Source organism: Ruditapes philippinarum, unplaced genomic scaffold (assembly GCF_026571515.1).
Source record: "Ruditapes philippinarum isolate M1 unplaced genomic scaffold, ASM2657151v2 ctg4021_1_1_1_1, whole genome shotgun sequence".
Classification (NCBI taxonomy): domain Eukaryota; kingdom Metazoa; phylum Mollusca; class Bivalvia; order Venerida; family Veneridae; genus Ruditapes; species Ruditapes philippinarum.
Genome location: NW_026867112.1, coordinates 1 through 17,148, shown reverse-complemented (window position 1 = coordinate 17,148; position 17,148 = coordinate 1). Strand labels below are relative to the sequence as shown.

The window sequence follows — 17,148 nt, the reverse complement described above, 5'->3', positions numbered from 1 at the left end:
CAACAGAGAACTGATGCAGCAACCTAAATATCGGTCATATAAAATAATTTATCTCTTCTAAGAAATCGATCTGACAAATAATTTAATATAACATCTTGTCAATATATCACACATATATCTTAAATAATATAATACCTATTTTGAAATATTTTTAAATATCTTTCTACATATTAAGGTCACAAGATAACTTCAAAGCTACAGTTTAACAATATTAGGATATTGTTGGGTTGATATATACTTAATATTATGATGTTATTACTGGCATGAGTTGTTATTCTACTGCCGGACAGATTTTCCACTTTTTTGTTGTATATGCTATGTATTTTCACACACATTATATGTGTAACAAGTGAAACACGTTTTTGATAAACTTAGACATACTTGAAAAACTAGGATGAGTATATCACTGTTTATAATGTACTTCAAAGTCTATGCATAACAAATAAACAAAACAATAGTGGGTGTATGGAAATATTGGTTTAAAACATGTATACATAAATTACATAAACGCATTTCAAAATAACTTGTTTACACGAAGGAAGGAGCAGACGACAAATTGTACTTTTTATAATTAATCACACACACACACACACATTATGCATTTAATTTGATCATTGTATTGCCCTAGCATGTTCACTAATTTGCTAATTGTTTCATACTTCACCAGAAATTAAAAAAAAAACAACATAGATCTAGTAAAAAAATAATAATTTTTTTTTTTAAATAAATAAATAGAAAACTAAAAAATAAGTAATTTGATAAATTTTTACAACTCGAATGACGATATAAAAGATTTCATAATTATTATAAAATCTGAATCATAGCTAGATAAACGGATATTTCATAATAAGTTTAGTAGTAAACAACGTACATGTTTTTGGGATTTTATTAAATGCTATTTATAGATACACGTAAAAGTAGATCTACTAGTATCTTGAACTTGAGTGAAATTTACGGTCTTAAAAATGTTGATGAAAGGTAAGAAATTATCTTTTATTAAATAGATTTTGTTTTTCATTTTAATGTATCTAGCTCTACTTAGAAAAAATATTTAATTTTTCTTACAATTCGTGTCGTTTGTTGCTTTGACACTGTGACTGCCTACTGCAGTAGCAGATATTAGGCCTACTGCGTAATTTGTAAACATGACCATATTCTCATGTTTAGCTCTTCACTTAGCTTTTTTGGTATAAATGACAGCTTTGTCTCATCTTTGATCTTCCATAATTGAAAAATAGCATAAACACCTCATTTTAAATACTACGGATACAGCGTAAGTTTAATGCAAGGCCTGTCCGCTTAATGCTATGTAAAATACCAGCAAAGAGCTCCTCATTGACTTAGAATTAAAGATTTGGGCTTTTTCTTCTCCTGGTTTGTCAAGGTCACACTTCCCGGTGCAATGTTATTTCTTTTAGACGTAAACTTTACATGATAAAAGCGGTTGACTGTTACTATTGATTTTTAATCACACAAATATATTCAAGAGCCATTTTAACTCCTTCTTTTTTTATCAAGTATGAAGCAGATTTATATATATATAAACACATTCTGAAATGCATTATGTACTCGTACTCACAATCAAGAATGAGTCTTTGCATTTTATAATTATACATACACAGTTACTGGATTAACTATATATTAAGAGCTATTACGCTCGTACTGCATAATTTCACATTAGCAATTTATGTAGATAGTTTGATGTGTCTTATTCTTAATAACATCTCATTGTCTTACTGCAGATAAAACAAAAGTTGGTTTTAAAAATAATAGATAAAATCCTGACTTATTATAATGAGTTTTGAATCTATCAACATTCGAAAACTTAGACAAAGCGATTAAGGAGTTGATAGACAAACAATTGATTGTATTTTCTTTGCGTGCTAGATAGACTTCTTAATCTGTTGAGGTTCGAGCTGACAATACCAATGAAACAATGCAGCTTTTTATATGGAAAGCCTTGACTGCCTTATAATTATAAACCTTAACATTGTTATGTCCAAATAGCAATATATTGAGTCAACCTTTCCTTATACAACGTGCACTCATCAATATATTATGTGGATTTATCTCTATATGTAGTCAACTGAACAATATATGATGTCAATGTGTCTTTATATGATGTCAATATATCATTATACGATGTGCATTTTTGAATATATTATGTGGAACCATCTTTATATACGGTCAAAATAACAATATATTATGCCAGTCTGTCCTTATATGATGCCAATCTTTCATTATATGATGTGCATTAATGAATATATTATGTGAAACCATCTTTATATAGAGTCAACTTAACATTATATGATGTTAACACGTCCTTATATGATGTCAGTCTTTCATTTAATATACGATGTGCATTAAAGAATATATTATGTGAAACCATCTTTATATAGAGTCAACTTAACATTATATGATGTGTATGTGTCCTTATATGATGTCAGTATTTCATTATATGATGTGCAATTACGAATATATTATGTGGAACCATTCTTATATAGAGTCAAAACAACACTTTATTATGTAGAATTGTCTTTATATAGAGTCAGCTTAACAATATATGATACAATTTACTTTGAGTTTTCCCGCTGTCGCCACGAACGGTGCATAGTGAGATATACCCCGGTAAATTTAACCCCATCAGTATAATGACAAAAGCACACGATATAATGATGTTTGCACTTCATATAAAGCAGCGGTCGTATAACAATAGATGCACATCGTATAATGAAAGATTGACATAATATATTGATAAGTTGACTGTATATAATGATGCAACCACATAATATATTCATAAATGCACATCGTATAATAATAGGTGCACATCGTATAATGAAAGATTGACATAATATATTGATTAGTTGGCTGTATATAATGATTCTACCACATCATATATTCATAAATGCACATCGCATAATGATTCGTCGACATCATATAAAGACACATTGACATCATATATTGTTCAGTTGACTCCATATAAGGATGCATCCGCATAATATATTCATGAGTGCAAATTGTATAAAGATAGATAGATAGATAGATAGATAATTTTATTGTTTTTTGTTATACAATTGCATATACATTTACATTTATTAAGAAAGAGTGACACAACAACGTTCATTTTTACAATCATAAGACAGTCAAGGCTTTCCATATTTTTATGGCAAAACTTTAGCACATAGTAGCTAATCCAAGACTGATAACCTTTTTTTTTAGCGACAGTGTTAATGGGTTTAGTGGTTGTTGGTGTAAATGGGCAAGTAAAGAGAGCAGAATACATGTGCCATGGAGACTTGTGTAATGTGTGAGTATATAAAGCTATTAGCGGTAATCTTTATATGCATTGAAATAAGAGTAAATACGCATACTTATATATCATGTCATTCTGTCTTTTGAGTAAGATGCGTTTTTGTCCCCCTTGAAGTTTAACCTTTAATTATGAATTGGACATTAAATGTTTCAATCCTAATTTGTACAAAATTCCATTTTGATGTAAATTTATCCTTTTTTTTTATGAAATATCCTTTAAAAATCATCAAAGACCATTTTATATTTAATTAAAGGAACTCAGCTGAGGTCCACTAGCCTAAAAACATAAAATTTAAAGTCCTTACATTGTTTGTGTTTGGCACTTGAAACAGAAAGGTTTGCGAAAGATGATAAAGATAATAAATATACCTTAGAAAGATATTAAAACTCATATTTTTGTGATATCTTTTAACCCGATTTGATTAAAAAGCGTTGTAACGCTTTCAATTTTGGACTATTTTTCAATGGAAAATTGGAGAAAGCAAATGATCTGAAATTTTGAACACAAGTAAATCTAATTTGTCTAGAAATACATCAAATTGAACATGAGTCTTGAACAAATATTTCAAGTCCCGTCATGTCATAAAAACTCAGTGAAGTTCCTATAACGCAATTATATGTACATTAACTGCATTTAAAACGACTTTCATGTAAAATGCTTATTCTATTTCTATCCTATTCCTACTTTTATCTTATTTGAGTTAGTTCAAATGCCCAAATACACAATTTTTCATATAATAGACTAAATGTTTGTGCAGTTGATTAGTGCAATTTGGCATTTATTAAAATATAGATTTATACCATATTGAAGTGAAATGCTATGACATGTGTAAATACATAAATTGTGTTTATAACATTTTTCGTGACTTTTGCAATAACTTGTTATCTTAAAGAGTGAAATCTTGTTAAAAGCAAGGTTTAATTCTGAACTAAAACTGAAACTAATATACACATACTAATAGTTACATTCGAAATGTTGCTGAGCTGCATAATTAATATATCATGTCAATATTATTCTCAGAAGATGATATAGTTGATCTATGTCTGTTTTACATGTGATTAATTTTCCTACAAATAATCGTGCGTACACAACACAATGTCATTTCAGTGGTGATAAGCCTCAATTCTGCTCAGAAACTTTTAAGTTATGTAGAAATTGTGAGGATATCAAAGAGGAATGCGGCACAGCAAGTCAACCAAGGAACTGTACACAGTACTGCCAAGGTAGAAAAAGTTTAGACTAGTTCAAAGATACAAATGAAGATACTGTTAGGGAAAAAAGAATAAATTAGAAAAGTGCTTAAGAACTGTACAAAGTACTTCTAAGTTTTAATAGATTGAACTTCTACCAAGGTATAAAAAAGTAGAAAAGTATAATGCCAAGACAAGAATAATGCCGATATAAATTATAATAGTTTTTTTTAAAATACCACCAAGGTACAAACTGATAGTTTTAGATACTGAAACAAGGTAAACATCAATAGATCAGAATACTATCAATGTAAACATGATATATTATACATTTTCTTTCAAATGTTTACATGTTATTTACAATTTAATCACGGAATACAAAATACATTAGGAATATATCATATTGGTATTAGTATTTGAAAACATTGAACACCTAAGTTTATCAGATTACCTTTTAGATAAATAAAGGTCAAATATGCCATTTTTATCAGTTTATTCTATTTCTTTACGTAAGATCAAAACATCTTATTTTAATCTATAAGTGAAGGAAGAACTTTAGTGTAAGAATATTAAACAAATGATCCAGTTATATAAATTAATATAATCTGTGGTTTGTCTGATACTAGAATTAAGTCTTGTTGACAAAACAATAATGTTTTTCAATTGTAAGCAAATCTCAAAATTGTTGTTAACTTATTACAAATTATATGGAAGAAAGAAAATATAGTTTGTATGAAAGATGTTGAGAAGATATGTTAAATCAACCATATAAAAAGTGACACTTTTTCCATGTAAAGATTATTGTTTCGGCAATAAATATACTGTGTTTCTAGTCATTGAGACTTAGTTAAACATTTAACATTCATTCATTAATATCGATAAACTTATTTTTTCTACAGATTTGGCTGTTGAAAGAGCGATCACAAAAAACATGAAAGAAAATGGTAAATGATTTATACTCCTTCTCTATACAAATATGTTTTCATACAATAATATTGGTACCATGTATTGGTATTGAGTTAAAATCTTTGAAGCTGTCATTTTATAACGATCACATGTAAACAGAGACAGCAACCGTTCTCTCCTATAAATGGTTAATTTAATGAATGTATGTCAAGAATGCCTTGGAAGTGGTTTAATGTACTTATCAATAAGCGTAATATTTGTATTATATTTTTACAGAAGATTCTTGTATAGTTCTACCAATGTTGTTGAACATAGCACACGGCAATGCAATGCTCCCACCTTACAATGGTAGCCGAATTACTTCAGGTTCTGCTATTGTATATAGATGCGACGTTGATTACAGATTAGAAGGAACTGATACAATTGTGTGCTTAGGCAATGACTCTTGGAATCAAACGGCACTTCCTTACTGTTCTGATCTATCTTGGATTGGTAAGAGAAAGCTACGTTATTTTCATTGTTCTGCAATCTTTTTTATCACCTTCTAAGTTTCGGCAAATATTTTCAAATGTTGTTTTCTGCTGAAAATTAAAATAGATTGGTCTTCAATGGACACAATTTCCATAAGTATTTCAAATATTGATAAAAACAATAGATATGTATCATTTGGATATATAATATTCGAATAATGTAAATTCTTAGATTGTCTTCAAAGATTATCTTCTAATCATTAACAAGATTTAGAAAGTGATTAATCTTTACTGTGTTTATAGGTTTCAAACGTGCAATTATAGCACTCAGCATTGCTATTTTTGTATTGTGCATCATCATTGGAATCATACTAGTATACAGACACTGTAAAAAAGGAAAGGGACAAGGAATGTCAAGATCAAACACTGATAGTTCATTCGAAAGCAGAGAAATTGTCAAACCTCTGTTAGCAGCTGAAGACCAATGCATAAATAATGAAGTTGAAACATTGAAAATGAGTGCACTCAATGACGAGTCACGTGAGCAGAATGAATCAAATAAGACTCCTGTTGTCCCCACAGTACCTGCTGCTCCTTCTGCCCCACCTTTAGATGAACAGAAAGACGGTAAACAAATGAACGCATCAAGCCTACACGATGGAAACAGGCAATCTGACGACAATGGAAATGCAAACGGTCCATATGATAATATTCCTAGAAAAAATGATGCTGAAGGCATTGACGAGAAAAGGGGTACAGAAGAATCTGTTGACAGTACTGCTGCAGAAAGAGGGACTGGGAGTAACATTCACAACGATATTGGAATGGCTGAGGAAAACGCTCGTGGAAAGAAAGGAAAGGGAACAAAACCATTGCCAGGTCGTACCACTGAGAAGGTATCAGTCGGTAAAGGGCCACAAGTTATCGCAGCAAAAAGGGATAGTATAACACCAACGAAGGAGACTGAACAAGATGATGTATCCAAAAATATAGGAATTGGTGGTGCCACATTCCAAAACTCAGATATTAAAGGAAAAGGAATGCAAACTGAAATAACAAACAAGGAAGGTATTGAGTCGGCAATAAAAGAATCGGGACTGGATGATTCTTCAGCCAAAGTTGGGTTTGATAAACGCACTTTCCCAGCATCTGACATGAAAATGAATGAGCTAAAAGTTGTCGATTGAGTTACAACAATCAAAGTATAAAATGAAGTTTACTCCATATAAAAAATTAATAACACTTTGAAACTTTAATAAATGACACGTACATATTTAAACTAAGCCAAAGAACTTGTGTCATGTTAATTCTAACAATATGTAAATTGTTGTTTTTCAAATGAGTTTAAAGAGCAACAAGCAGTATTCTGTGGTCAGTTTATAAGGTATGGACTATGAAATATCATTTGGTAAAAGTACCTAGCAAGTGGTCGATGTTGTATGAGCCAAACCAAACATTACAGACCAGCAATATCAAAAGGTCCCACCGAAGGAGACTGCTCGACGAAAGCCATCCCGCCCCGGTTGACGAGTGTTGTTCAAAGAGGAGAGGATCAATCGAGCACATTAAGGGACTCACGGTTGGTGTTAAGATGTTAATTATTTGTTCCCTATAGTATAACTCCATGATATGGCTTAACATGAACAGGCACAACCAGACTAAGCCTGCAACCTTTTCAATTTTGCCGTTTTGAGAGATTCTTTAGGGATCTGTTTTGTCTTTATTTTCTTTGGTTTCTAAATGGTAATGTTCCGACAATTAGATTCGACGAATGACAGATTTTGCTGTCATAGAAAGAATGGGAACAGACATTTTCTGAGATAAGATTATTGATGTTGAAAGTTTGTACCATTATATGTCATCCCTGTTTGACTGAATCTGACAGCCGGGTCGATTGAGGGAGTGTGTAAGTGACGGGATGGATTTCTCATTTATTAGACACTTACATTAATATTTTTTGGGTACATTTTACTATAATCAAGTACAGTTGTAATTGTCATTATGTTGTTGGGACATTCACCATGTGTTCTTTGGTGTTTGGTTTGTGTAATGATTGTGTATATTTTGTTTATTTTTAAAAAAATATGAATTGAATGTAAATGGTTCAATTATCACAAATTTTGAGCGGCGAGTTTGAATTGTCACGAATTTTAAGTGGCGAGTGTTGATTCATTCCACAACAATAGCACACTAATTTGCTTTACGGATAGTACAAAAATTGGTCCGAATGAATACCTTATATATACCTTACAATGTTTTGAGAAAACAGCTCATAGATAAATATTATTGGAAAAAACCAAATATACCAAAATTTATTGAATTGTTAACATCTCAAAATGAAAATACTATAAGAAAATTATCAATGTTTATCTTTAAAATGTTTGAATTAAGAACAAATGTTGAATATTCGTAAATTATAGTAGCTAGGAAGGTAAATGTAATGTTACTTAATTGATATCATTATGCAAAACTTGTGCTTCATTTAAACCTTGCTGTAATATGATTATTCTGTTCATATTAAACCAAACTTATGTCTCAAATATACAGTAAATGTTAAATATATGTTATATATGTTTAATGACCTTGATATTATGTTTCTGTATGTATGTATGTTTGTATGTATGCTGTGTACTCATGGGTATAATACCCACATGTATTTGGAATAAAATCTTGAATCTATATTTTCGGAAAATTAACTTTGTTTTCAACAGAAAAGTTTTAGATAAAAGACACTGCTTATTTGTTGTGCTTTTCGGCTAAATGATACTAGTATGTACTGCTTACATAACCTCTTTTTAAAAAAATGAATAAAATAGTGCGGCTATCCCTTTTGTGAAATAAACCTTACTGTATATGCATATATCATCATCTTCCATTTTTATTGTTACATACTTGTACAAGGCATGCATGTGCAACAGAGTATTGTTGCAGTATGTTTGTATGTCTTAACAAGTAAGTTACTAACTTCAAACAATTACATTGTATTTCCTTACTTATTGTAAATAATGCCAGTCTTGTGTACGATTTAATTATCTGTGTTTAAAAGAGAAATTTCATTTTGTAAATACAATTTTGTAGCATTTCTTGGATGTATTTTGGAATTGAAAGATCAATATAATGATCATGATAATTTTGTACTACGCTAGATACGCCTTAGCCTGGGCGCCAGGATCATCATCAGATTTATTGATTGTTTGATTTTTGAAGTTGTCATTTTGAGATATTGTCCACCTTAGCTTATTGTAACTTTTTTGCTTAATCAACATATGAAATGCTTTAAATGAAATATTGTTGATTATGCTTTTTTGGTCATTTTTTTTGTTTATCTTTACGATAGCTTGCTTTTACTTATTATTATATTTTTTTTAATAAATAATTCAAACACTTAACTTTTTTTTAAAAAGTCTTAACGCAAATTAGTAACATACATTGATTGTAATTTTATCATAGTATTCTAAATCAATTTCATTGTATGACATTGTTTAAAAATTCACATAAAATACCATAGTTTTTAAACAACTTTTAAAGAAATAAAAAACTGGAACAATAAATTGGAAAGATCCCAATGACATATTTTTTTGTATATAATTAAATATCATTTGTGTTAGTCTTTTTTCTCTGTGTAAAAAGTGTATCCAAAAAAGTGCTTAATAAACATGTAGCTTTACAATGTGTTGTGTATATTTCTTAAACAAAACAAAATGAAAAATAAAATAAATAAACAATAAATAAATTAAATTGATGATGCAAATGATGCAATTAAAAAAAGGAGTTGTGCATTAAAAAAAGAGTAGCGCAATAAAAAGAATGAATCATGTTATAAATAAAGAATTATGTATGCTACTTATTATGATTTTGAAATTGTTGTCAATCTCAGAAACCAGAAGTAACACATGGACAATGTTTTATACGGAATATGTCAATGGAGAGCTGCACTTCTTTATTTGTAATGAATAAAAAGCGAAATCAAAGTTGAAAAATTGATATTCCAGAAAAAAAAACAACTTACATGTATGTATTGTTATATAAATAAATAATGTTCAAATTAATACTGTATACAACAGTATTAGTTTAATTGTCTTAAAGTGATATCATGTCCATTCAAGTGTAAATAGTGAGTAAACAGGTGAAAATAAGATTACATTTTGCCATAATTCCTTTCAATTTTATAACTAACTTCAAGCGATTGTTAAAAAATCACGTTGCCCAACGAAATTTCTATAATATCCATCGAGTTTACCGATAATGTTCAATTTATAAAAAAGAGTGGTTAAGTCTTTCTACTTTATTTTAACATTTTTAAATCGGCTGTTGGTCAATCACTATTATAACAGTCAATCTTTTGAAATATATACATGTAGTTAATTCAGCTCAACTTGACAATGAAAAGATGGGCATAATGTCACCGTAAGGTCATCATGCCTCAGAAATGCTTGTATTCTTATTTCCCAACAACACTTTTTAGCTTCCAAAAGTTATTCATATGTCAATTACCTAAACAATCATTTTAATCTGTTGCTTTTTGGCAATAAGTACAGTTATAGTGAATTAGTATGGAAGCCAAAATACAACTTTGTTTACATGTTACTACTTAGTCTTATGTGAGAAATAATTTCATATATATCGCTACTTGAGCTTTTACGTGTAGATGAAAGTCCGCCGTTAGTCGTCTGTCGTCCACATTTAATTCGTTAACACTCTTGTATTGGCAACATGTTTGTCTCAATAGTAACGAAACTTAGTCAGGATATTTGCCTCAGTATTAAACCGAACGCGGTTGAAAAACTTGGTCACATGATCCCCTCCCCAAAAAAAAAGAAAACTCATAATAACGTATTAACACTCCAGAGGCTACAGTTTCAGTCCAAATATCTTAGACATTTATCTGAAAGACTAAATCAAATAGTGAATAAATACATAAATACACAATGTAAATGAAATTTAAGAGCAAATAGCTGAACACAAAGCATCGGTCTTGAATCAGTAATTCTCTAATATAACAAGGAAGCATTTTGAATGGTGTGCGTCATCTTGTTCTTTCAATTGTACTAATAGTTGTTATGATATATTTAAAACTGCGTATTGAAGAACGCAAAAAAATAGTGTATCCAAGTGAAGATAAAGTAACGGATGTTAACGAATGAACCATTTTCTTTATGTTTTACATAATAATAATAATAATAATAATAATAATAATAATAATAATAATAATAATAATATCTGTCATATGTTACGGTTCGGATCGAATATCTGTACCGCGGGGACCGCCCCTTGGTCGATAACGAGGCATGCCGAGTTTTTCTTGCATATTCTACCATATTCAATCATACATGTACTTGAATTCTTAAGCTTAAAAAACAAATTTCTATCCGAAACTATTTTCTTACATTAACGTATGAAATTATAACTTCATTCATAACGGCGAAATTAGGTCATCCTAAGCATGCCATTGTATAGCACGCGACTCATGAATCAGTAATTCGCTAATATAACAAGGAAGTTTTTGAGTGGTGTGCATCATCTTGTTCTTTAAATTGCACTTGTAGTTGTTATGATATATTTAAAAATGCAGTTTGAAGAAAGCAAGTTTCTTTAAATTGTACTATTAGTTGTTATGATATATTTTAAACTGCGTATTGAAGACAGCAAGTTCCTTTTTATTGTTTCCGGCTAAACAGGATACAAACAACATACGTAAGTGTTTGTAATGACGTCAGTTGAATGACCTGTACTGAGATACGTTCAAGTGTTAGAGGACAAGTGTTAAGTGAATGTGATCTCATAATAGCGAAACCGTTACTTGTTTGTTTGATTGATTGATATATTTGAAGTACGGTAAAAATATATATATTATGTTGACAGTATGTTGAGATAATAATGATAATAATAATAATAATAATAATAATAATAATAATAATAATAATAATATCTGTCATATGTTACGGTTCGGATCGGAATATCTGTACCGCGGGGGATCGCCCCTTGGTGGATAACGAGGCATGCTGATTTTTTTCTTGCATACTCTACCGTATTCCATCATACATGTTTTTGAATTCTTAACCTCAAAAAACAATTTTTATTGGAAATTTATGTCATTATATCCGTATCTATTTTCTTACATTAGCATATGAAATTATAACTTCATTCATAACGGCGAAATTAGTTCCGGCTAAGCAGGATACTTAACAGACAATATATACGTAAGTGTTTGTAATGACGTCAGTTGAATGACCTGTTCTGATCAGTATTTGCCATTGTATAGCACGCGACTTATCTGGTATTCCCCATGCCAGAATAAATTTACGGCACGGAAACAGCAAACTTTCGTATTTAATGTCCTTTTTTAAACCTCCATCACATCGGACTTGCGACATTACTGCCATCCCTGGGCGTCTAGGACGCCATAGAAACACCATGGACGCCGTAGGGCCGAGTTGAAAACGATTTTAGTCGAAGCAAGGACCCAGTAAACACCTATAACGACACGGAGTCACGGCTACTATTTTGAAAATGGGCAAAACAAATTGTGTCCTGGGCTAAAACGCCCGAGGACACAATAGTCGCAGTAAAAACCCTTAAACACACCAAGCACGTAGAAAGAACTTACTATGTATTTGGGGCGGTGATAGAAATAAACCAATGAGATAGAGTACTGAAACGAAATTCCCTTAACCACGTGATCTATTTTTGGATAGGCTATCTGTCAATCTAATGCCCCTTTGAAAAGCTATTGAGTGCAGTTCCCACGGTTTCGTAATTAGACACTTTTTTCTTTTCTATCAAACGGTAGTTAACATTTATTTTTGTTTAGATAAACGAAAACTAAAAACTGTATTTTTTTAAATATGATATATCAGCTTACAAACATAAATCTATATTGCTGTTATATACGTATTTTTTGTTTTGTGAAAGCATCACAGTGACCCATTTCTTTTATATGTTTACATATTTGATTTGCTCATGTTTTTGTGTTTTATACAAACTGAGTGTTACTGTAAATAAAATGAAAATTGAAAAAATGTACATGCCGTATAGTCAGCGTATATACACACAATGTTAGCATGTAGGCGACACTAGCGACACTAGGGCGTTTGCAGTGCATCTTGGTAGTTCTTAATACTATAAAGGCGTTTCCAGGACGTGGTACAGTCGCCATATTGACCTCCACTTGAACGCAAAAGTCGCTGGAAGTCGTAGTGCACACTCCAAGAACGCACTGAAGACCCTGTGGGGTGGCATATAAACGCCGTAAGAACATTTTAGTTACGCTTTATAAACGACGTGCAAACACAGTACAAATTTCAAGAACGAACTGGCAACGTACATAGCAGGACGACGCAGACGGCTAACGGAAGTTTGCAAAAAATTGCAAAATTGAAAAAACAAAACAAACACACACACACATCTGGGTTCTTTACAGATAAAAAATACTGGAACAAATTGCAATAAGAATGCCATGTTGATGTGGTCGATGTGACGGGGGCATTATAGTCTATCTTTAAAGTGCTGTTTTCATATATATGTATTTGGTGGTATTCGTCATGTGATCTTTTCAATCGCGTTATAAAATCATCTAAATATTCTTGTTGAGAAAAATCATTCTGTAAAAGGTTCCGAATTGTGTAACATATTTACAAGAAATGTGTAATTGTTTATCTGCACCCGGTAATCAAAATCATGTACATTTTGATTAAAAAAGAATTTATTCTTGCTGAAATTGTGATCATATGTAATTCATCCGTTTTCAGATATAGTTCGTCTACGGTGAAAAGACTTTTGTATGTTGTTTTTATTTTTTCACTGCGAGCGAAATTTTCAAATTACAATATACAAATACACATCAATATTTTCAACAAGGGCGCAAACGTACAAGAAACGAACATGTAAGAAAAGTTACATGCCACTTCTAACGAGCTACAGTCTATATAAACAAATTTATTTCTTACGTCGCATTTTTTATTTTACACTAGTTTGACAAGTAACGCATACTTTTTTATAATGTTATTCATCAATCAAGTACCTCTTCATTTGTTGTGCGTTATTTCGAATTCTTTGTTAAATATTTAATTGCATAGAACGAGAACAAAAATTTTATATCTCATTCAATTTCAAAAAGTGTGATATGACATATATTTAAATGATTTTTTTTACAACATCTCACCGGAAATCATAAGATAAATAATAAATATCTTAACAATAAAGCCAAAATATGTTAGAAGATAATCAGTATTATATACAGAAGAAACAGAATGAGTGAAATTGATGTTTTATTTCTGTATGGAACATTCATCATGAGCAATTAAACGTACAAGAAACATTTAAAAGACTTTTTACATCTGTGGGCTGAACAGGTAAAACAAGCTTTTCAAGAGTAGCAAATATAACTCTAAAAATGGTCTTAAATTCTTGTCTGAAAAAATTGATGCCTCCTTATCTCTATTCTGCGAATGAAATACTCTCTGTACTCAATCAAACATGTCTTTCTTGTCGCCCTTGGCAATGCTCACGCACAGCGGTTCGAAAATGCCGAATTACTTCGTATTTTCAAGAATAAATGGACAGTGAAGGAGGGGTGTGGTGGGGAATAAGGCCGGTAGTTGCTATGGTATCTGGTTCCCAACCAAGGGATTTTGTGTTCGAGACTCCCTGGGGTCATCTCCATGTTTCTTCATATGACACAAATACTGGTAGTTCATTTGCAAATAAGCGTCAAACTTTTATTATAATCAAAGTGATATAACTATCTTTAAAAATTACTATTTTTTTGAATGTATGAATGAGTCTTCTAAATTAGGAGTTTTTAAGGAAAGAGATAAAATGCAGGCACTGTTCTTATTGTTGTTAATCTCAGGACTATGAATTGCCTTCGTTCTCGTGTGTACGTGATTCGTTGATCCCTGATGTTGCAGCCATACCTGTACTTATTGTCGTAATATTGGTGTCTACTTTGTGATATACAGCGTGAATCTGAAAAAATAAAATCAAGAGTTGTCTACCTTGTTGTATAAAGATAAGTTTAAGAAAGGGAAGAAAATGAGTATTCTTGTTGTATACAGAGTAAATCAGGAGTTATTCACCCTGTCGTATCGATTGTTAAAATGTAAGATAGGTATTAGAAAAAAAAGAAAATGAACCATTGTTTGTAGACAGGGTGAAATTTAAAAGAAATCGCCAGTTATCTGTCCTGTCGAATAATTATTATTCTTAGTTCCAGTCTGACGATTTTTTATGCGCTTCTGATCGGCAAATCGACATTGATATTATCAAAACACGATTGAGTATAAAATATCGGTATGTTATGAATAAGCAAAAAATATCAACTCCTGAATCCCAAGTTAAATAATTATGTAAAATTAAGATAAAATAGGAAGATAACTAAATATACGTGTTATATACAGCGTGAATCTAAAGGAAAGAATTTAAAAGGTGGGAACAAGTCATCAACCTTATGGTATAATTTGTTTAATGAATACATGTACATCGTTTGAATTTGTGAAACAAGTTAACCATTCATCTACTCTATTCTACAGTATAAATCTTATACGAAATCAGTGCATTACGTGATATGCATAAATCAACCTTGTGACATTCATCGTGACTATGCTTAATTAAAAGAACAAATATCAATTGTCAAACAGATAAAATGATCTATATCGCTGGGGGTGATAATATAATATAACCAACTTGTCAACCACGGCTTCAGTCACAGTAAAACATTCAATAACAGCTCCGTAGTTTTAATTGATGGAGTATCGTCTTGAAAATGTATGTGATTTAAAACGTTATGCCAATGGGTCAAACTCCAGTATTACACATGTCTTACCGACATGTGTTCAAACAAATGTCGGCGTAATGAAGAAAATGACTACTGACCGAGATTTTTATAAATAATTACTGATTAAGGACATTTGATGATGAACATCGCGGAATAGTATGATTTTAGTTACTTGAATAACAAGCTGTTCCACTTACATCTCATGAAGGTTGTTGTTATTGCGTGTTTCTTTCACAATACGATCACTAATTCAAAACACATTAAGAGATAATTAGCATTAAATTACCCGCTTTTATTTTTCATAATTGAGAAAAAAAATCATGCGATTAAGTTCAACGATAAAAAGGGATATAATGTGCTTACTTCTGCTTCTTGAAAAGCCGATTACGTTTATAATTAATTCAATATCTTGTTGATGACCAATCCAATATTTTGTTTATCTGCAATCCTAGAAAGTAATTACCATATAAGGCGTTTCGGAAATGACGCTGTTAATGCAGAAAATCATAACAAAATAACAAAATTTCAAAAGGTCATCAGCCGGTCAAGTAAACAACTTTAAATTTGTGTAAATAAAATGTAGACATGTCATTTTATCATTCAGTGTCGCCCTACTTTTGTATCCATTGAGATGGGTTTGATCCTTTTTTTGATCCAGGTAAATACAAATGTCTTGCTCATGTAAAATTTCTGTCTGAATTTTTTTGGTTAGTAATTTGTTTCCAATTTTCAGAATGGTTTGAAATTGTGAACCCCTGTTCGACACATTATAAGCAATTGTTTAGCGGGTGTTCTTGTACCTTTTCTGGTCATTTGTCAATATATGGGTTAGTCATAAGGTTGAAACCTTACAAGTTACTTTCAAAATCAACTTCAAGATGAAATGCACCCGCAATAGCGATATGCAAACAGCTTTGACAATACCAGGAATCTCGCACCTGCCATCACTTTCAATTGTTTCCCTGGCTTATTAGACATATGTCTTGCCTGTTACAGTCACATGTCAAACAGATTTTACTCCAATTTTATGACCCTGTGTAAGTCAGAAATGGTCTTTCTCTACCTATAGGATTTGTCTCACAAAATACCTTATCAGACCCAAAAACCTCCCCAAAGTGAGTAAAAATCTACTGTACCGAATGAAAAGAGTTTTGTGCCAACTTTTATACAGGCTCTAATTTCAATATTTCAACATTCTTAACCTGTTTCCAAACATTTTTACAACAATGTTCAGCAACTGGCTCTATTACAAATGCGACAAGATTAAACCTAATAATAATTACATTCAATAAATCATATAATAATGGTTTAAATAAAACTGTTGACATTTATCTGTAAACTATTTCAACTTATTTTTAACAACATAAATACGTTTATCAAACAACCGTACACGTATTATCATTTAAGTAAATTGAAAACATAACAAATTGATAGGCATGCTGATCTTTATTTTTTTATTCTTATGTAGTTGTAGTTGTTTATTCTATACTATAC

General features: G+C 31.0%; 1 protein-coding gene across 1 annotated transcript; it reads left to right on the top strand.

Annotated features, from left to right (window-relative positions):
* The first annotated feature begins 625 nt into the window (after positions 1–625).
* Positions 626–9,245, top strand: LOC132734885 (uncharacterized). Its single transcript, XM_060721750.1, has 6 exons — positions 626–978; positions 3,220–3,307; positions 4,421–4,536; positions 5,403–5,447; positions 5,686–5,901; positions 6,183–9,245. The coding sequence occupies exons 1-6, from the start codon at positions 966–968 to the stop codon at positions 7,064–7,066; spliced, it is 1,362 nt and encodes a 453-aa protein (XP_060577733.1). The 5' UTR covers positions 626–965; the 3' UTR covers positions 7,067–9,245.
* The last annotated feature ends 7,903 nt before the right edge of the window (positions 9,246–17,148 follow it).

Bases quoted from the DNA above. Each gene is read 5' to 3' on its own strand.
- LOC132734885 (XM_060721750.1), top strand. The intron at 3,308-4,420 runs GTGAGTATATAA...ATGTCATTTCAG, and splicing joins CATGGAGACTTGTGTAATGT to TGGTGATAAGCCTCAATTCT. The intron at 5,902-6,182 runs GTAAGAGAAAGC...CTGTGTTTATAG, and splicing joins TTCTGATCTATCTTGGATTG to GTTTCAAACGTGCAATTATA.